Source organism: Terrapene carolina, unplaced genomic scaffold (genome assembly GCF_002925995.2).
Source record: "Terrapene carolina triunguis isolate 2854851 unplaced genomic scaffold, T_m_triunguis-2.0 Scaffold93, whole genome shotgun sequence".
Classification (NCBI taxonomy): domain Eukaryota; kingdom Metazoa; phylum Chordata; order Testudines; family Emydidae; genus Terrapene; species Terrapene triunguis.
Genome location: NW_020664444.1, coordinates 32,747,608 through 32,769,262, shown reverse-complemented (window position 1 = coordinate 32,769,262; position 21,655 = coordinate 32,747,608). Strand labels below are relative to the sequence as shown.

General features: G+C 56.5%; 1 protein-coding gene across 1 annotated transcript; it reads right to left on the bottom strand.

Moving 5' to 3' along the window:
* Positions 1–4,422: 4,422 nt before the first annotated feature.
* Positions 4,423–20,397, bottom strand: UBALD1 (UBA like domain containing 1). The gene is made up of 3 exons (XM_024197823.3): positions 20,158–20,397; positions 11,056–11,115; positions 4,423–5,247 (listed from the first exon to the last, which is right to left on the bottom strand). Exons 1-3 carry the CDS (start codon positions 20,275–20,277, stop codon positions 4,930–4,932), a joined length of 498 nt encoding a protein of 165 aa, XP_024053591.1. The 5' UTR covers positions 20,278–20,397; the 3' UTR covers positions 4,423–4,929.
* Between the last annotated feature and the right edge of the window lie 1,258 nt (positions 20,398–21,655).

The window sequence follows — 21,655 nt, the reverse complement described above, 5'->3', positions numbered from 1 at the left end:
CTGGTTCCCAGGCAATAGGTGATGACAAAAATCAAACCGAGGGAAGAATAATGCCCACCTGAGCTGTTCTGCCTAGATTCCAAGTGCATCCTGCTATCTACACTCCCCTGCAGTCTCTACTGGATAGAAGACAGTGTTGCTGTTTCTCTTTAACAGCTGTTGTGCCATCCCCCAGAGGTGGTAGCATTTCAGTGGTGGGTGAAGCGACTCTGATCTGTAGAGTGCTTTGGGGAGTTTTCAGCCTAAAAGTAGATGGGCATATGGGGGGAGGGCCTTTCACCAGCAGAAGGAAGACAGTAGGCGGCATAGATGGTATTGTTGGTAGGGCTGGTGTTTATTTTAGCAACACACACAAAAAGGGATTGAATTATTAATGAGAGTCCACAACTATTGTGGGAGCAGCATTGTTACAGCCCAGGGAGACACCATGGCAGGGCCCCTTGGAGTGACAGTACCGCCTGGGAGCAGGAGAAGAACCAGGGCCGCTGGGCATGCAACTAGTAAGTGAATCCAGACAGAAGGGGAATCGGAAGATTCTCCCAGCGCTGCCAGCAGGGCAAAGACAGTGCTAGCCCATTGGGGGCCCCAAGAAGAAATATGTTTGTCCCTCCCCACACACATCATATACTAAAAAAGCGAATAGGGGGCCCCCTTGAACTGCTTGGGGCCCTAAGCCATTGCTAAGTCTGCTCATGCCTAGTGCTGGTTCTGCGGCAAGGAGTGGAGGCTGGACTGGAGCTGTGCATCCTGGGCCTAGCTCAGGGAGTGCCCCATGCTGGTTGGGTTCAGCACGGGTAGGAAGCTGGCCCTCCCACTAGCCTGTTTTCTTGCCCTCCTCCATGCCCTGCCACCCAGGGCAGGTGCCTTCTCCGGCTGGAAGCCAGTCCCTTTCACGCTGCTCCTCTGCCTTAGAGACCTCTCGGCTAGCCCTGAGCATGAGAGAAGCCATGGCTTAGGGTTTCACTCTGCTGACTGCTGGCAGCGGGACCAGCATGGGAGGGATGGGCCATTCTAGCGGCCAGCCCTGGGAAGCACTACTGTGCCCTGGGCCATGAGGGCAGAACTCTGGGGTGCTAACTAACCTGGAGACACTGCATGTGAAGTGGTTCCATCCTAGCACATCTGCTGAGCCCGGACACCATCCCTCAGTGGGATGGCTCTATGGGCAGTCCTGCCCAGCCAGTGGGCTATGCCACATCCACTGATACCCAGTGAGATCCACAAAGTGGCTAAAGAGGGGCTTTGGGGGTGCTCAAAGCAGCTGGCATTGACCTGCCAGCTTGCAAATCCGCTGCCAGTGCAGCTGGGCATCTGCTTCCTGCACTACGCAAGCCCCACCTAGCCCTGGCCCATTTTCTGTCACTAAGGGAACTAAAATGGGAGTACACGCGCCTGCTTCCTGAGCCAGCTGCCACACTGCAGAGGGAGCAGGGCTCTAAGGGCATTGGGAGCAGAAGAAAGACAAGGACAGCATGGGAAAAGCTAGCTCCTTCCAAGGGCTGGGCATGGAAGGATGGAGCTCAAAGATGTTGCATGGGCACAAAGCTTCCTCTGCCGGCACTGCCAGCTTGTGCCAGGCATCAGGCATTGAAGGGGGATGTGCCTGTGCTTGCAGTGGCCTCACCCAACACACCAAAGCTAGTCACTCCTGCCGACGTGTCCCAGGATCACGTAGGAAATGCCAGCACGGACCCTCCGTCAATTCCCCATCCCTGCATCCTGCAGGGTGACCTTCCTGGGAGGGCTGCCAGCTGCTCGGGGCGGCAGCAGAGGATGGCGGGACAGATGTGGCCCATGCCACGGACTGACCTTGCATGAGGGGGCAGCATGAGGGACTGTCCCACTCCTGCTGCACATGAACACATCTCCTCCTGACTGCCAGCCCTAGGGCCCACACGGAGCTGACTGCAGGCTCTGCCCTCTGTGCCCATGTGCAGACACACTGTCACCTCCCCACACCAATGCCCTGTGAGCGAAATCTACTGAAATCCCTTCTGAGATCCCCTGCCACATGGGTCCACAGCAGGACAGACCCTACAGCAATGGGCACAGCCAAAGGGCTGGTGCAGAGATCCACCAAAGCAGCCATGCATTGGGCTGCAGGCACAGAACTCCCAAGGGCTGTATGGAGCCTGCAAATGGTCCCATGGGTGATGCTGGGTTGGGCTTCTCCTCATCCCTGCCCCGAGGCCTCTGTCTGGGCTACAGCATCTTCTCCTTTCCAAGCCATTTTCCAGCTCCTCCCATGCACTCGACCCAGGTAACACGGGCAGCCTCTGGGCCAGAGCACCGACCCGAGCCCCCAATCAGCAGTGCCCCTCAGCCAGCTAGAACGGGCTTAAGTTCCTCGAGTCTCTGGCAGGCCAAGAAAGCTGCAGCAGCAATGCATTTTGGGTAGAGAAGTCCTGGTTTCGAGGGCTAACTCCAGGCCATTGTTGGGGGGGAGGGGCATGCTGGGCATGAGGAGCTCTGGTCCTGCCCAGGGAGCTGTGCCAGGCTGGTCTGTGCCACTGGCTGCTCCCCAGAGACCCGTCCTGCTGCCAAGACATGCCTCACGCTGAGCCTGTTGCTCGGGGGAGCACTGAGAAAACCCAGCAGCACGCCCCCCTCTGCTGGGGTGTGTCATAGCCCAGCCATGCTTTTTTGCCCATCAGCCCCCCGACATGCCAGCCCCAGCCCCAGCCCCAGCGGATGTGCTTAGCCCATCCTGGGCTTCCAGCAGCCACAACACCTGGAAGGAACAGTGCACTGGCTACTGCCAGAGCCAGAGTCCAGGTCCTGCTGCCCCCAACCCCGTACCCTGCCTCCCATGTCAGACCCACGGTGTCAGCACTGAGCTGGCCATGCAGAGCCATGTCCCAGTAGTTACCCACCACCCCTGGCTTCCACAGGACAGAGCACTAAGCAGCTCAGATATCTGCATCTCACTCACAATCCCATGGAGTTCATTGTTCCAGCCACTCCAGCTTTCACTCCTGGCCACCAGCCTGTCCTCTCTTCGCCCCACTGACTGCTCCTCTCCAAGGCCTTGGCCAACGTCCTGACTGATCGAGGGACGCCAAATGCCCGTGCTGCTCAGCGCTGGCTGGGCAGAGCCCTCGTACGAGGCACGCAAGCAGCTTTGGCTAATGCTCCGCCTCTGGGCAGAGGATGCTGCCCCTGATGCCTGTGGCAGATCCTGTAGCTTTCCCAGCAGTCACTCAGGCTAAGGAGAGCTTGGGGAGTTCTTAGTGGCATAGCCTCTGGATGGCTCCTCTCTCGCCACCTGTCTGACGTGTATGGAGCCTGTCTGTCTTTGGGCCACACAACTCTGGATTCCTCAGATATGGTTGCAGCAAAGCCCTTGGGAAATGTAGCTTTCAGTTACCTCTGCAGCCTGAGGGCTAGCTGCTTTCCTGCTCCCCCTTGGTGCAATTCCCCACACATAGCACCTCACCCTGGAAGAGAAGTGCCTCTCAGGCCAGAGACCTCCCCCCCATGCAGCCACCTCTGGGGTAGAACGTGGCCACAGTATAACATTACAGCAAGCCCACACAGGCAGTGAGGGGAAAGGGCACTCCAGCCAAGCTGCAGGGGCGTTTTATGGAGGCAGTAGATGTCTCCTCATCCCAACTCTCCTGAGTCTCCCTGTCAGGGGGGAGGGGGGAGAATAAACTCTTGCAGACCCCTGGTAAGGAGTTCAGCAGCCCCCAATTACCTCTGGGGACCCAGGGTTTCCCGGCCTGTCAAGCTTCCCCTCTCAGGTCTTTAGCCAATACAGTTGTGAGGCCAGGGTGAGCGCTGCCCCATGGCCCAGGCCTGGGGGTGGGGAGGAAGGAAGCCCCACTCCCCTCCCCCATCACTGCATCATAAAGCAGAACCCCTTCCCTCATGAGCCCTGTCTGCGTGTGACTGCCTGGCTGGGCATGCGCCAGGAGGCGTCAGGTGAGGTGAGGTCCCTGATTCCGGAAAAGACATTCCCACCTCCCCAGGCCGCTGAAAACGAAGCACAGACACTAGGATTCAAAGCAGAAGAGCGTGTATTGCAAGCGGCCCCTGCGGAATGCCCAGGCCTGGTGCCGCCAAAGAGCGTCCAAAGGGCCTTCCCCCCGCAGGGAGCAAAGAACAGAGGGTGTCAAAGCAAGCCCAGCCTCCGTGGGGCATACGCTGTCATGCAAAGGGCACCAGCCCCCCATCCCGGCGGCATGAGACTGCCCAGTTGCGCCCAGCCAGCCTCACCCACACGTCTCAATGGGAATCTGATCCCCCAGGCTCTGAGAGGGGGTGCAGGTCCTCGCCCTGGGGAAAGCAGAAAGCTGGGGTCATAGAAAACAAGTGGCTATATTCTCCAAAGGAGTCCCCGTTCACCTCCCTCTCGGTACAATACGATCTCAGTGCATGGGTTCAAGGCCCACAGCTGAGCAGATTTTTTTTTCCTTTTTCCTTTAAAAAAACCCATTCGGCGGGGTTGGGGGAGCCGTGTAGGGAGGGGGAGATGTGTATTACCCACAGCCCCATTCTGCCTGCCAGTGGGACCCCTCCAGGTGCTAGGAGGGAGAAGTGGGTCATGAAGAAGGGATTTACCACTCCCACCCAAAAGTCACTCGCATGCAAAAATCCAGCATCCCAGCAGGAAAGATGGGAAGGGGGTCCCCTCATTGAGAGATTCCTATAAAGTCAGGCTCCGGGACGCAGAAGCCAGAGATGGCTCTTGCATTCAGCATGGCCTCCCTGGATCTCTGGGGAGCTCCGGTCAGCTCTAGGACAAGTAAAAACTACTTCAAACCAAACCCATGCAAGGTGGCTATTTGCTCATGTGTCTGTCTGTCTGAATGTGGTTGCCAGTCTCCGAGGCAACAAAGTTCCTCTCTTCCTCGGAAAGGGGAAGGGGAAATGAACGCTGGGGCCATGTGGGCCCTCCCCACATTGTGTTCCCGCTCCCCCACGGCCTCATCTCTCGGCCTCCATGGTCACGTTGGCCTTCTGTTCTGACGTGGCTTGTTGGGAGACTGTGGCGGGCCAGCCCGACGGCTGCGAGGGCGAAGTCCACATGCTCTGCTGCTGCTGGCTGGAGGGGAGAGCCGCAGGCCAGGCTGGGTTGAAGCCCCCAGGCTGGGGGAGCGGTGGGGGTGGGGGAGGAGGGGAGGTCGCCATAGACGCTACAGGGCTGCTGCTGTGGAAGCTCTCGGAGGCCTTGAGGCGGGAGAACATGGTGAGGGCATCGGGGAAGTTGGGGGGCGTGGCGGGCGTGTTGGCTGGAGTGCACATCTGCAGGGGAACAAAGAGACAGAAGCTAGTCAGAGACACAGCCCCTCACCCCCAGGGCCAGAGAGTGCAGTGCACAGCAGTTCTGGGGCAGAGCATGGGCGCAGTGTAACAGCACGGAAACACCTCGCCAGTCATGAGGGCGAGAACTACGTCCAAGGGAGGCTGCAGGGGCAGTTAGGGAGGCTGACTGCAGGATGCCGTTAATGACCCAAGGGCTCAGGGTCTCCTCCAAAAGCCAGCAGCCCAGGACCCACAGCACCACACGGGGCATCAGTACTAACTCAGCGAGAGCACCAGCAGCTGGATTGCCAGCACAGATCCCTGCCACACCTGGGCCTTTCCTGGGTGGTCTCTACCCAAGCACTAGCCAGGTCCAGGCAGGCAGGGCTGGGGGAGAGCTGGCGCAGGCCAAGCAGCTGGAAGATGGCACCAGGGATGGAACATTTATCTATCTTTAAAGGCTCGTCTATGCAGGGAAATTCATCAGCATAATGAGCCCCCGGTAGTTATACCAGGGTAACTCCGGAAGCAGCAGTGCCCCCGGGGAGTGCTGCTAGCAGAATTACAGCAGTACCGGTATGCTGGCACATTCCTCGTGTAGTCCAGCACTGAATATGTGCCTCAGTTTGATGCCCTTGGAAGCAAGGGGCTCGCAGCCCTAGCTAGAGCCGGCCATGGTGCTGCTGGGCAAGCTCTGCTGGTGTCCCTCTACCCCAGTGGCTCTCAAACTTTATTACTGGTAACCCCTTTCACATAGCAAGTCTCTGAGTGCGACCCCCTTTATAAATTAAAAACACTTTTTTATATATTTAACCCATTATAAATGCTGGAGGCAAAGCGGGGTTTGGGGTGGAGGTTGACTGCTCGCGACCCCCCATGTAATAACCTCACGACCCCCTGAGGGGTCCCGACCCCCAGTATGAGAACCCCTGCTCTATCCTAACCACAGCCCCTGCAATTCCAGTCCTGGGCTCCCCCCACACCCAGACACACACAAAGCTCTGCCAAGGTCCCTCAGGCCTGCTTTGCCTCTATTGCTGCCCAGTGGAGTCAGAGGCTCTGCACTCCTCTCCTGCTCTGCCTTCCCAGCAGCGCTGGTCTTCGACAGAACCTGGAGCTGGCTAGGAGCCACCGCAAGGTCAGGCAGGTCCCTGTGGCTTCCCTGTCACTGCGTTTGGGAAGATGTGGCCTCCACACTGCAGGCCTCTGCCTCCCCACAGCCTGCACTGGCAGAGACCGTCCAGGGCACGAGGAGCACTCGCAGAACTCGGGGTCGCTGCATCCCTGACAAACTTGCCGGGAGCTGTCGTCTTCCCTTACCACTGGGGCAAGGGTGCGACTGATTTGTGTTAGCCCAACCTGGGCCAGAGAGGATCCCAGCATCCAACCCCCGGGCATGACAGGCAGCACCCCACCCCGTAACTCCATGGCAAGCTCCAATCAGTAATCGCTATTGCTACCACAACACCTCCCCCTCCAGGGCTTTAACGAAGCCTGCCAAGGTCGAGATAATCGGGGATCACATCACTCAGCAGTCAAATGCATCCACCCCTGGTGCGTAGCCCTGAGCGGCAAAGCAGCACCTCACCACAGTCTGGGACGGGAAGTGAAGAGCGCCGTACCCAATTGAAACTGCAGGGGCTAGATTTGGGGAGGAATTCAGTCCAAACGCTGACATGAACATTCACATTAACACCCAGATGGCAGCTCGCACATGTCTGTGCACAGCTTGTGAGTTGTGCTAGGTGACCTGTACTAAGCATTACACTGTTATTACTCGAGAAAACCGTTTCAGAGCCTTACTCCACAAAGGTGCAGGACAGACATTTTATGTCTCATCCTAAAGCCCCATGCAGGACAGCACCCACTAGCACCGCAGTGCACTCAGCACTGCCAGCAGAGAGCGCCCCCTACTGACCCATCCTGCTTGCTGCAGCACTGCACCCTGTAATGCCCTGGGGTCCGCATTAGGAAGGGAAAGCGCCCCTAGCTCTGCATTGGGGACAGCACTGACTGCGTAAGGAGAGCACCCCCTACTGAGCCCCCATCCCGCTCCCTGCAGCACAGTGCCCGCTAGCACTGCACGGGGGCCAGTGCTGACTCAGAACCCCCCCAATGCAGTGATTACATCACTCGTCATTCTGACCAGTGTCTGGGAGTGGCCAGGTGATGCGCAGCAAGGTGCCCCGCACGCTGCACTCAGGAGGGGCTGAGGCTCTGTTGGGTCCTGGCTCAGGGGCTGCAGTAGAGGCTGGGGCGGGCGATTGCACCGGCAGCCTCTCCCCCTCCTCAGGTGGCCCAGTGCCCATGGCAGCAGCTTCCCCGCAGGTTCGTGCAGGCAGGTAAGTGGCTTGGAGCAGGCGCTCGGCAGGGGTGGGTATTGGAGCCAGCACGTCTGGGTGGCTCCGCCAGGCTGCCAGCTCCTATCAAGGCTGCTCCCTGCAAGAAGCAGTTATTTCAGGCTGCCGACGACTAATCCTCTTTCAAGAGCTCATGTCAAACATCCCAGACAGGAGCTGTACATGGTATCCTTGAGATCCAGCCCCTCCCTGCACCCTCATTCCTCCCGGGGACAGACCCTTCGGGGGTGCCCATGAAGGAATATGAACGGCGAAGCTGCGTTGGGAGGGAGGAAAGGGGAGGGGTAAGTGGGGGTCTCAGCCCCACTGTGGTTTATGACATATGCCAGGGGCCCTTCTGATGCACAGAAAGATCTCTAGGAACTGTCAATACAACCCCATTCCCCCAGTCCAGATGCCCTGGCCCCCTGGCGTATGCTCAGCTCCTGCTGCCCATCATCCAGCTCATAGCAGGATCCCCCTCCCATCTAACCAGCTGGGGACACATCACTCAGTTTAGGAAGGATGGGGGGTGGCCCCCCTGCCTCAGAGCCCCTGCTCTGGGATGGACTGGACTCCAATGCCAGGGCTCCCCCTAACCTGCGAGCTTGTGCCACCCCAGGAATCAGCTGGCCAGGACAGCAGCTCCCCACAGCCAGCCCCTGCCCTGAGCTCACGGTCTGCAGCCCAACTGACTCCAGGATGTCCAGCCCCATGCAAGAGGGCTTTGCTCCCAGCTGGGGATGGGAGGGGGCAGTGAGCTCATCTCCACCCCCTCGGCTGCCAGCGCTGGAGGCTCTTTGCAGCGTGGCTCTTGCTGGGTGCTCGCTCTGCATGCTCACTGCATGCTCCAAATCCCTGATTGCCCCAGAGAACGGCAGAGTCAAATGAGGACACGGCAGTCAGCAAATCCCAGGGACCCATCTGCACAGGCAGATTACGGCTGCCCAGGCACGACAGTTAAAGGGGCAGAGCATAGGGACCCCAGGGACTGCTGGGGGCGAGATTTAACAGGGAAAAGCGTTGGGCAGAGGATAAGGTGGGGGGGGGGGTCCACAGGCTGTCAAGAAGCAAATTGGCAAAGTGCTGGGCAGCCCAGGGGCTGCTGGGCAGCGAGATTTAAAGGTGTGTGTGTGTGTGTGTGTGTGTGTGTGTAAAAGCAGGCATTTGTGAGAGCATACATGTGTGTCTGCACATGTCCGTGTATCTGCTACGTTACAAGTGCAGGGTCCTTCTGTTCTCGCCTGTCCTGCCAGCAGAGCAAAGCCTCAGCTCCCAAGGAGGAGCAGGGTAGGTGCAGAGCAGACTGGTTTGCCGTGGACTCACAGTGGAGCCAACGCCAGGGCCCACAAGGTCCTTTTCTAGGCTCCACATCTCTGAGGGGGTCAGTTCCTTCTCCTGGACTCCATTCAGCACACCTGCCCCAGGGGCGCTGGTGGGGGTAGGGGCTCCCCCGGAACTGAGTGGCCCAACCAAGATGCCAACCTTGTGCTGCTGGGTCATGCAGGACGTGTGGACCCGCTGCTGGGCTGCAGGTTAGGCCCAGGCAGCCAGGAGCCCTGCTCAGCGGGCCAGGGAGCGTTAACCAGCCACTGCCCCCCTGTCTGGGATGCCACTCGCCCGCCCCTCACCTCACTCAGCACATGGTGGCCAAGTGCTGCTGGACCTGTGCGGGGGAGGCAGGGGTGGCCCTGTCAGGGCCAGGGGTTCTGTGGGAGGCTGCAAGAGCCCCGCCCACCTGCAGGCTGCTCTGTTGTTCCTCAATCGGCCTCCAGGCGGTGCCCAAGAGCAGCGCAACCTCCCCTTGCCCTGGAGCCCGCTCACTGGGGCTCGGCTCTGCTGTAGTAACCCAGGAGACAGGCCAGGAGCCGCCACACGAGTCGCTGCCCCCATGCCGTTGGCCCGGGGGAGGAGCTGATGATGCTCAGGGCCTCAGGACTCTCACAGACACCCCCCGCCCCCACACATTCCAGCACCATCTCCAGAGCCAGCCACCCTCTCTGCGCTGCCTGGAGCAGGGCCCACCCGGCAGCAGCTCCCTTGGCTGTCTGGGGGACTGTTTGCACCCAGGAGGTGAAATGGCTGAGCTGGCTTTGCCATCCCAAATCCCCGGCCCTGCCTCTGGGCCGCTCACCTGAACCCTCCTGTGGCGGGGCAGACGGGACAGGTGCCATCAGCAGTGCAAAGAGCAGAGCGATGTGGAGCCTTGACCACCTGGCCCCTTCACACCACGGAGGCTGCAGGAGACATGAGAAGGGTCTCCAGGCCAGAGAGCATCACAGCGGCCTCCATGGAGCTGGCAGCTCCTCCAAGCACTGCTGGGAGCTCCCGTAACATTGCGGTTCTGTGCAGCTTAGTGTCAGGGGTGTGGGATGCACCGTGGGCTCTCCTGGGACCCAAACTTCCCCAGCCAGCAGCAGTAAGGGCCTGGCTGGCCACCGGCAGTGCAGGGCAATGGGATTAGCCCCAGCACCCAGCAGGAGGGGCAGGAAATTGCTACATTCCTGCTCTGCCTGCTCATTGCAGCACAGTAGCTCATGGGACATTCAGGGCCACCACAAACAGCAGTGGGCCACCAACACCTGCCTGTGGCCAGTGCACTGAACTACACTGGACTCCATGGATGCATCACCTCCAGCACCCCCCACAGAAGGACTCTTGGGAGAAAGCTTTCCACTGGGCAGAGCAGGGTTCAGTTTTCTGTCAGGCACCTTCCTGGAGTGGGGGACTTGATGGAGCTAGCCAGCTCATGGCTCTCTAGCTCTCAGGGAGGCTCTCACAGCTGGAGCCCCAGGAGGGGAAGGGAAGGGTGGCCCATTAATGGGGATGAGGGGCCAAAGGGAGTGAGTCTGGTTCAGCTCCAAGCCGCTGGGTGTGGGCCCTGTTCCCGTCGCCTCTCTGCCTGCTTCTCCTGCACTCAGAGCACTAAGGATCAGCCTTCCGGACAAGCCTGGCTTTGCTCTGAGTGCCCCGCTCCCAGCCCCTTCCTCTAAGCCTGCCCCCCATCTCTGCTCCCTCCCACCTGCTACACCTGCCCACCCCTCCCTTCCCTCCTGCTGCAGTCTCTGCTTTGCATTATCCGACAGGTGAAAATTACAGCTTCTTCCTCCTCCCATTTCCGTATAGAGCGCCCCCCGCTGTACAGGGCACACTGCATGCTGCTGCACTCTGGCTTGCAGGCCTCGTTTACCCTCACCCCAAATAAGCCACACTGCATGCACGAGCCTGTGGCCTTTGGCTCCCCCCAAGCGATGTTTCCAGAACACAGTCCACCCCCAGCTTCTCTCTCTTGGCAGGAAGCTTCCTGCCCTCCCGCCTCCCCTGCCCCGTGGCTTTGCTGTGATTTTCTGCCCTCCCTCCCAGAGGGGTGGAACAGAGGCCTGGACATTAGCAACATCAGCCCAGCCGTGCAATGCCAGCGCTGCTGCTGCACCGATTTAGCAGAGGGAAGGGTCGGGGAAGCACTTACCATCTGATGGTGATGGCTGTAGGGGATGTTTGTTTCTTGGAAAAAAGCACTGAGCGCAGTCTGCAAAAGAGGAAGGAAGAGATTTATCATTTGGCTGGGAACGAGACGCTCTCTCCCACCTGGCCCTCTGGAGCACAAGCCTAGGCCTTGGTCTAGCTCCCTCATTCCCAGAGTAGGGCTCTGGGATCGGGGTCCTAGGGCACAGCTCCACTCTCGGCTCAGCATGGGTGGCTCTCGACTGCCAGCGTCCAGCTCTCTGTTGGTGGGTGGGGCTCCCGGAGCAGGCAGGGCAGCAGAGAAGAAGCCCACCTGTGTGTGCGCAAAAGCAAAATAGCCCCTCCGTTTGCCACCAAACTCTGGATCCTGCGTCACTTCCAACCCAACTCATGTGATCAGAACCCTGCAACCACCCTGAAATAGCCCCTTTGGGCACTGGCCTCCATGCCGTGCAAACACAGGAATGGCTCCTTGGTCAGCACATGCCATGGCTCAAGAGAAACCCCCCCCCCCCAGACTGCCACTTCTTCTTAAAAACACATACACAACGCTGCATGTGGAACAGCTCCAAGGGCCCCTGCAGAGCGAACGGTGTTTGCCATTTAGTTTCACAGACAGATGCTACACATATGGACAGACTTCACTCACTGATGAAATGCAGCTACTTCTGGGGTGGAGCCCAGCACTACATTATGCAGCCGTTTGGCACAGGAAGTGTAGAAGAATACCAAATCCAACTGGGGCTTTAGGGAGAATTTAGGTTAGTGGAATGTAATTACCCAAGCTTGAATTAGACAAGGAGACCAGGGCGAGCACTCCTATGCTCATGGAAAGTGCCAGGGAATTTATAATGACCACAAGCAGTTATGTCTCACCTCCAGCAGCACAGCACCCCCTAACACCAGGCTGAGGCACTGGTGTAGAAATCCCCATTTAGCTGACATTCTGAGGAACATCCAAATCATTTGGGAGTTTGAGAGACTCTGGAGAATTAAACAATCAAATAGACCAGAGGGAGTGTTGGATGGAAGGGGCTGGACACTCCTCTCCCACTGTGTAAATTTGGAGTAACCCCAGGTAAGTCAGTGGTTCACACTGTATAAAAACAGAGATGAGAGAAGAATCAGGTCTGTGGTGTTTTACTGTATGTCCCCGGTGCAGTGTCTTTTCATCATATTGTTAACTGATTTCTATAGCAAGTTTTGCCACCCTTGCAGCATTTTACAGAGTCTCAAACAATATCCTTGTAGGAATCAATTTGACCACCCCCCAAAATGCAGCCACTTCTGGGCTAAACCACAGCAGCTGTTAACAGCAATGCTGCAGAATAGTTCGGGGCGGAAGTGAAGAGTGTGCCATGCCCAGTTAGTGCAGAGGTGCCAATGTTTGCAATACTGAGGGCCATGGTGGCATCTGCTTGGCTAGCTGCTTGTGTAAGCCCAGGGTGGGGGGTAACAGGTGTGCCTCTCTCCAGAGGTGATATGGGAGGACAGGATGGGCTCCTACCGGATAACAGACTAATAGTCATATGCTGCTCTCTGGCTCCCCCTATAGGCAAACTGGGAAAGCTGAGGGTCTCTGTACCTGCTGGCAGGTATAGTTTGCCTATACCTCTAGGGGTTCAATAGCATGCCCCAAACTGAGCAGTCTGGCCTTTCCCTACACTCCCGAACTGTGATCTCTTTATTGTGCGATGGCAGGTATGTGAAGGGGGAAGTGAATGTGAACACACCTCGGGTTACCTAATAGGGGAAATGGGCCCAAAGTGGGTAGCCAGGATCAAGCTTTGGGTCCTTGTCTGAGGGTCTGTCTATACTGTAATCACTGGGTGTGATGATAGCCCTGAGCTAGCTTTAATCCCGCTAGTTCAGGTCTTTGTGGCTGTGAAGCTGTGGCAATGTGTCAGTACAGCCTCGTCCCAAGGCTAATTGTGCAGGTTCTAGGTGGGTTTGTACAGCCTATGCTGAGAACACATAGCTGCAATTTCACTGCGCTGGGACCTCACCTAGCTAGATTAAAGCTAGTCTGGGTACGGCTACTCAAACTGTAATTATACCGTGATTACAAGGCAGACATACCTTAAAACAGGGGCTGGGGCCCTGGCAAGAGGAACTGCAGAGGGTAGCTTATCGGTTGAGAGAAGTCACATGAGATGGGGTGGATGGCTGAGGTGGGGCTGGGAGCTCAGGTTTTATGGGAGCTGGCTACCAGCCAGTTGGTTGGTCTAGTAGTCGTTTAGTTGGCTCGTTATATCCCCATAAATGTTAATAAAACTCATAGAGGGGAAGGCAATTATTGCTGAAGGAGACTAGGGAGTTTAAGGGGGTTTTTTGGGTCCCAAACCCTTGAGGGGCATATGGTTTTAGTTAAGGGTAGGCACCCTCCGTTGGCTGAGCTTCTGAGGCCCTACACTCAGCTTGCTGGCATTTGGCTGTTTGGATGTAAAGTGATAATTTTTAAATGCTAAATCTGATCAATTGCAAAATTTCAGGCAACATTCTAGACCTCAATGGGCAGAACCCTGTTGATTTGGGGGGAAAGTGGAAAACTGGGAGGGGGAAAATAGGGGACATATGGAGCCCCTGGCATCTGGTTGGCAGATCCCTCAGCTGTAATCAGGTCCGAAATTGTCAGAGGATCAAAGAACTGGTGGATGGAGCCATTAAAACCTTCTAGAAGAACAATAACCCATCTCACCTCTGCCCTTCCTCCCAAGGACTTTAAAATTCTGACACCCAGAAAGGAAATAAGAATGGGGGGTGGGAAGAATGGAATGCACAAAGAGCCTCTGGCATGGGGGAAAGGGTCAGTGGGGAGGGGCCCCCAGAGCCCCTGGTGGGGGGAGGGGCCCCCAAAGCCCCCAGTAGAGCTAAAAGCATTCATCAGTTAACAATGGCTCTTTGCGCTCCCTGCTGAGCTGCCTCCCAGCAGCAGGATGAGTGCTCAGCCAACGGGGGAGCTGGAGGGCAAAGAGAGCTAAGGAGGCTTCGTTCACAGCCTGCCCAAAGTCTGCTCCAGGCTGGGGGCGGGAGGAGAGGACACCAGCTGCCTGCCCCTCCCTTCTGTCCAGGGGGATGAAAGATCCTTTGGAGCCGGAGAGAAAAAGAAAACAGCCCCTGGCGTGGGGAGATTGGAGGGCCCAGAGCTCTTGGCATGTGGCCAAGGGGGCAATAGAGGGCCACAGTGGCCCTGGCATGAGGGAGGAGGTGGGGGTCTGTAGCAAGTCCCTGCAATACTTGGGAGGTGGGAGGATGGCCCACAGGGAGCCCCTGATGTGTGCAAGGAGCTCGGACACAGAAGCTAGGAAGGGTGAGACTCCCTGGTTTTAGTTAATTTAAACAGGACTCCAGGCACTGTTTGATCCTGGTGCCCACTGCTACTAAAGGCACCTGGCAGAGTTACTAGTCTTCCTGCCTTTCACCAGAGAGGCCCAATAATTGCTCGTTAGCTGTGTTCCCCAGCAACAGAACGGGCAGTAGATTAGTTCAGCAGTTGGAGGACAAGCACGGGCTGCAGTTTCAGAGTCTGGGGGAGAAGGGCAGCAGGATATGGCCACTGGGCAGGACTGCGGTTTGCCCTACCTTACAGCAACAAAGGAATGTAAGTGGGTGAAGTGGATGGTCCAGACATGAATCTAGTCAGGACACAGAAGTGCGTGCACACACGCAAAATGAAGCAACTAATCCTCTTCTCGTTCACTCTGGTTTCACCCTGGTGCAGCCCCACTGACTTCAGTGGTGTCTCTCCTTTTCCTCCTCTCCTCCCCCCAATTTACAGCAGCAGAAAGGAATCGAACCCTAGGAATTATTGCAAGGTCTTATATTTCACAAACAGCCCCATGTGTGCTCTGTAAATATCTCAGCAAAACCCTTTTCAGGTCCTTCCACTGGCTGGGTGGAGTTACTGTTCCTGGCCCCTCGATAACAGCCTGGCCCATGGGGAGAGTCACCCACCAAGAGCGGCTCCTGAACGTGCCCCTCCCTGAGCTCTGGAAAGCCACCAGTCTAATCCAAGGATAGAACGCCTCCACCAGGAGGAGGGGCACTGGGAACAGCCAATCCCCTGGTGGCACACACCCTATCCCACCCCCTAAACTGTGGCAACAAAGTTGACATCATTGCAACAGCAGCAAACTTCAAAAAAAAAAAAAAAAAAGAAAAAGAAAAAGAAAAGGCACAGAGAAAAATCTGCCCTGGTTTTCGTATTCAAATGGGAGAGAATTTAGGGCTAGTGAAAGAGCCAGTGACGGAATCCTCAAAATACCCCCAACTCCCAGGAGCCACCCCAATCCCCAGAGACAGAAAAATGTTCCTTCAAAATTAATGGTTTCCTTCTCAGGCCTTTGTTAATGTGTTACAGGCTGTGATCCTCTTACACGGATACAATCTAACAGTTTCCCAACCTCTGGCCCCACAAGCGTGTGTTGTCTTCGGTGATGTTTCCGTCCCCACTGATATGAGACACCTACTGGGAGCTCCTGGCCTGCTGGATCTGACAGGGCTGTATAGAGACTTGCAGGACATTGAGAGCATCATGTAAGATGGCTGGGGCCCATGCAGTGTTCTGACACCATGGCAGTGCATCACAACACAGTAATGTTTGCATTGCACAAGGATGTCAACATGTGGGTTTGAAGGTGCTTCATCTACCAACAGTTACCAATTGACAGGCAGGGCCAGGTTCTACTCTCAGGTACATTGGGATGAATCTGGAACAATTCAATAGACTTGAGTGAGTCTCCTCCTGAAGTACACCGCTATGATTGAGCGGATGGGATCCCTGAAATCTCGGCTTTGCTGGCAACAGATTTAGCTTCACTCATTGGGAAATGCTGGATAAATCCCTTCTGGAGACCAGCCTCTGATCAGGCCAAAGTCAACACACATTTTACAGAGTAAATTACCAACCATCCCCAGCTCCAGTGAATCAAGAGCACCCAGCCCCTTGGTTTGTCTGTCAGCTTTTCCCTGAGCCTGCGTGGGTTACTGGGTACCAGGGCTCTTATGGGACCAGAATTCTCGTCTGATGTGAATGCACAGATTGGGAAATTCCCAAATAGCCCAGAGAGGCTGGGTGGCAAAATGACAGGAGCCCAGAAATTCACTACTAACCCTTACAATGCCAAGAACAAGTGAAGCTCACCCCAAAGGAACTAAAGATAAGTGTGCTTGTCCTCAGAGACAAATGCCTCCTACAGCTCCCCCAAATGCTGATCCCTGCTCCCTCCCATCAAGATTACCTTCCAGTTCCCCTGCCCTAGAGCACCCCAACTTGGCCTCTCCACCCACTGCTGGTTCCCTCCTGTGCTGTGCCTCCCAACCCTGCAGAAGGAAATGCCCCCTCATTAGTACAATGTGCATTAACCACAGGGCCCAGAAACCTAGTCATGGAGCAGGACCACCATTGTGCTAGGCACTGTACAAACACAGACAGCCCTTGCCCCCAGAGAGTTTGCATTGTATGTTCATGTGATCCTGTGCAACCCGCCTCCCAGTAGCTGGAAATACTTCTCAACCTCCAGATCCACTCCCTCCAGCCCTTAAGTGAGCACAGCCCAGGTGTCACATGCTTGGAAACAGCACAGTGTTCAAAGGTTAAAGCATTACCTTGCTGCGTGGAGCAGTCCGGAAGGGCTGTAAATGGGGCAGATTATATGTATTTAAGGGCTTTGTCTAGATGGGGAAATTTACCAGCATAACTCTACTAGTGTAATGATACCACTCTAGTTAAACCAGTATAACCCCAGAAGGATATCCTTATTCTGATATCAGAGTGTCCACACAAGAGGTGATACTGGTGTAACTAAACTGGTAGAATTATACTAGTAGAGTTATGCTGGTAAATTTCTCCTCTAGACAAGCCCAAAGATGCAGCAGGAACAGCCAACTCCTGTTGCTTTGTCACCAGACCCTCCAGCTCATTTCAGCTTCGTTGTCAGGCAATTTATTACCTTGAAATGTTAAACGGGAATGGACCATCCTGCCCAAAGAGAGTGGGAGCATCAGCTGCCAGTGAAACACTGGTGGCTGGGCCGCGCTCTCTGTCCCTGGGCCATGGTGTGATGCAGGAGTGGCACGGTAATAATGCTCTCGGCGCACAGCTCATGGGATCATTGGTTACGGAGTTCTGAGTAACAGGAGCAATGTGGTCCCCCAAGTGAAAGAGATTGTTTGCATCAATAACCTCAGAGTGTGATTCTGCCACCTTCACACTAAGCAATCCCTTGCTGCAGCAGTAATGCTTCTGAAACCAAGGAGACCACTCAGTGGACCAACTCCTCAGCAGGTGTAAATTAGCACAGCTCCACTGAACTCCACGGAGTCATACACGCCGAGGAGCTGGTCCAGCCTGGAGAAGGGCACCCATGAAAGGGGGTGGAGTAACAATACTCTCCAAATGCAGATCATGGGCTCAGACTAAGAGGGGTTTGGAGTACCCAGAAGACAATACTCCTAGAGCAGAGCTCTGAGAAGGGGGCATGCTCAGCAACCATTTTGCAAAGGGAACTATCTGACCATTTTGCACCAAAAGTGACTGGTAACTTGTCCCATTGGGTTGTTTACAGCTGAGCTTCCTCTGAGTCATGCGAGTGCCAAACCAGCACGGGAGACCCGCGGCCAGCACACTGCTGTTTCCACTTGTGCAACTTGCCAAATAGTAGCAAATTTCTGGAAAATGTAATTGAAACAATAACTTTCTGTCGCAAGTTCCTACTCCTGGTGCTTCACCTGTAAAAGGTGGTAGGGTCTGATCCTTCTCTCACACCTGTCTTACAATGTCCAGTAGGGCTGCTCTTGATTTACCCTGGTGAACAGAATCAAGGTCATACTACATATGTAAATGTGTCCAATATTTTCTTTTGCAAAATATGCAGGTAGGCTTGCCTTGTGGGTGCCTCTCTCAGTATGCATAAACAGTGCACAGAGAGAGAGTGAGATATTCATCTGTTTGGATTTGCGCACACACACACACACACACACACACACACAGTCTGATTTTGACCAGCAGCCTCTGATTTTGCACCCAGAAAACCTGTGACTACAGTATGTAGCTGTCTGAACTACCTGATCAAACCAGCAGCGCAGGAAGTCAAATGCTATAAATTGCATCCAGAATTGTTTCTTTTACAGATCAGGGCTGTAGTGCATATAGAACAAGGGATGCCCCAGCCATGCAAATGTGTGTAATAGAAACCTTTTGCTCTCTACACGGACTCAAATCTCCTTCTGTGTCACAGAACAGACACGCTAATTACAACAGTGCCATTAGTGACAAAACCATCACACTGAGCTGCAAAGAGCTGCTGGTGCCGCATGGAAAACATTTTGTTTGGACACAGCCCTCCCTGCTACATCCCCTGAGCATGCACACACTCCCATTCTTTACCACCAGGGAGCTTCGCAGGACTACTGCACCCGCACAGTCCGCCTGCATGTTCCCCACCTGAAGCTGCAATCCTGCATGTGACATCACAGTCACTTCCCCAGCAATCACTGCTGATGTCACAGAGGATCCTGACTCCAGGCCAGAGGAATAAGCAGCTAGAGCCAATGAAGTTTTAACCAGCAAAATCTCTTCTCCTGGTGCTGCCTTAGGAATCAAACCCCAGGGGACAGGAACACAGGAAAGGCCAGACTGGGGCTCTTCAACCCATAGCCACTAAGGGGTGTCATTCTGCCTGCAGGGAACGGGGAGGTGTTGGGGGAGTGCACATAAGGTCAGTTATTGCTATGCTCCCACCAAGTACAGGTGAGCACGGAAAGACTGCCCCGGCAGTGCCAGAGCTCGCCCCAATACTGCTACCCTTTAAAAGCAAATCCACTCCTGAGCAGCGCCCACAAAGGGGTGGGTGGCCCCTGCAGATCTGCTACAGTCAGCCCGGGGGAACCCTGACCATCTGGGAGCAATGAAAAACAGTCCCACTTTAATAACACAGGCAGAAGACAAGCACACCCCATACACAGACATACACCCCTGCTATATAGTACTCACATGCATGGACAGCTGTCTATACAAACACACACTAGACATATATACACTCCTACACACGTGTCTAATACACACAGAGCTGTACACATATACCCCATCCACGTACACACACACAATTCACACCAACACTAAAACAGCGCCGGGAGTGACAGTACTGATTGAGTCTCCTTTCCCAAGAAGGGTTAGAGACAGAAAAGCCACCCCTGGCCTAGGGAGGCTGACCAGTGTGGGCCTGACAAACAGCAATACCATGACAGCATGGAGCATTCCCCATCAGTGGGTGTGCTGAGCACACGCACACAGCACACACATGTATGTCTGTCAGGGCAGCACAGAGATGCTGGCACAGGCGGTCGTATCCCAAACAACTCCCAGTCCCACCACCCACTCCCTGAACGGTGGCAGTACCCCCAACCATGGTGCTTTCCATTCCGCCAGACCCTGGGGCACCCGCAGTGGTTGGCGGCAGCTGAGGCCAGTTGGACGTGCCCGGGATTAGCCTCCTAATGGGCAGGATGGGTGCACATGGCACTGGGGCCACCGAGGCACCCCGCTCCCCACAATCACTCCATCGCAGCCTGCTCAGGGCGGCTGTGAGCGCCCTGGGGACTTGCTCTGGACACAGCAACCAGGCGGGCAGATCAGATGGTTAGGCTCACTCCCTGGGCACAAGGCTTGTCCCGGACTGACCCCCCAGCTCAGCACTAGGGCTCAGCACTGGGGCTCCTCCCCCCAGCGGCACTGCCCAGGCCCTGGAGCCCCACGCCCGGGAGCTCCTGCCTCCACCGCCCCCTCAGGCTCGAGCCCCCGGCCCGCCCGAGGTGCAGGCTGGGGCGCCAGAGGCACCGATCGGGGCTGGCCGGGCTGAGCTCCCCCGCGGCGCGGGCTGTAGCAGAGCGCCAGGAAGCCCCTCCTGCCCCGCGGCCCCACCCGCGCCCTCCGGCTCCGCGGGGTCTGCTCGCCAGTTGCCCCAAGGCCGCTCCAGCCCTTCCGCGGAGCCCCAGGCTGCAGGGCCAGGGCACCCGTGACCTCGCCGGTGCTGCAAATGGGCTGCGATCGCGGGGCCCCCGACAGGACGCCCCCCCCGCCCAGCTCTGCCGCGCCCCGGGGGCTCACCTCGAACTGCCAGTGCGCCGCCTGCAGCAGCTGCTTCGCCTGGTCGGCGGCGCAGCCCGCGGTCAGCACGAACTGGTTGATCATGACCTGGTGCTTCAGCTCGTCCATGTTCACCGACATGCCGCCGCCGCCGCCGCTCGCTGCCTGCAGTGCCCTGGGGTCCCTGGGTCTGCGCCGCTCACAGCGCAGCCACCATTACAGAGCCGGCTCCTGCTAATACAAATATTTACTGGAGGCAGGGGACTGACTCACCCAGCCTGGCCTCCCTGACGGCACAGCCAGGGCGGGGCTGGGCGGGCAGGCTGGGAGCTGTAGTCCAGAGGCTGGGCTGGCTAGCTGCGGTGCCAGGCGGGTGGGGTAACAGCTGGCATTGGACCAGCCTCTCTTGGTGAGAGAGACAAGCTTTGGAGGTACCCACCCGTGCACACAGGCAGGCTTGCAGAGGAAGTCCCCCTCTGCGCGCCACAGAGCAATATGGGTTATTTGCAGGACTTCAACTCCATGCACCGCTGCCACCGGCTGATGGGCTAGCCAGGCCTAGGCAAGGGTATCGTAGGCTGTGTCAAGGCCGCAGTTGTTCACGTTGGCTAAGGAGGTGGGGATAGCCCCACCGCTGGTATCCAGGCCATAGCAGCGTTGCTTCCTAGCATATCTCCTTTGCCTGGTCCAGTTTTAAAAGCAGAAAGCACCGCAGGGCTGCTCTGTGGGCTCCCCTCCACGCCGGGGGGGGGCTTCACCCTGCACACACTCGTAGCTGGGAAATACGACATCACATGGAGTGTGTGAAGCTGTGCCTGGGAGCCAGGGCAGTAGCGTAGCAGCCCTGTCTGCTGTGCCAGCTGCTCTCAGACCCAACGGCAGCGCTCACATTCCCAGGGCAGGAAATCGGCTGACTCTGGCCAGCAAAGCCAGCGTTATGCATAACCGGGCAAAGCAACTGCTTCAGACCTGGAACAGCTCCAGGGGCCCCCTATTAATTATAGTATGTGTTGTGTGAGCAGGGCCCCCCAAAATATTCCTGCTTAAGGCCCTCAATGGGCTAGTACCAGCACTGCCAAGCAGTCAGTCCCCACCCTGCACCAGGCTGAGCAGCCAGCAGACACCCCGTTTCGAGGTAGGTAAGATACTCAGCACTACGTTTCCCAGGAGCCCTTGGTTTGTTTGCATAGTTTTGCAGGCGGGGCTGACGTGTGCTGAGTGACGTGTCAGGACAGCCAGTCATCGGCCAGGCTGTGTTAGTACCTGACCATATAAGGTAAACAAATCTGGCGGCCCCAATGAGAACGCGAGGGAGGTGGGCGCGGGGCTGGGCTGGGAGCAGCCAGGGCTGTAGTGAGGCTGGCTTTGCTGCGCCTGGGCCCATTGCCAGCATGGCAATAGCATGGGAGGGAGGCCCGCAGTGTTTACAATCAGCCGCATGCAGCTTCCTGTTTGTGTGCAGGGAGGTTCAGGCTGCAGCCAATGCACTAGCACAAAGGGACTCCAGGCACCAGGATCT

Excerpts from the sequence above, each read along its gene's own strand:
- UBALD1 (XM_024197823.3), bottom strand. The coding sequence starts at position 20,277 with ATGTCGGTGAACATGGACGAGCTGAAGCACCAGGTCATGATCAACCAG. Across the intron at positions 11,116-20,157 it reads CGGCGCACTGGCAGTTCGAG|ACTGCGCTCAGTGCTTTTTT; the intron begins GTGAGCCCCCGG and ends CCTCTTTTGCAG. Across the intron at positions 5,248-11,055 it reads ACAGCCATCACCATCAGATG|ATGTGCACTCCAGCCAACAC; the intron begins GTAAGTGCTTCC and ends GTTCCCCTGCAG.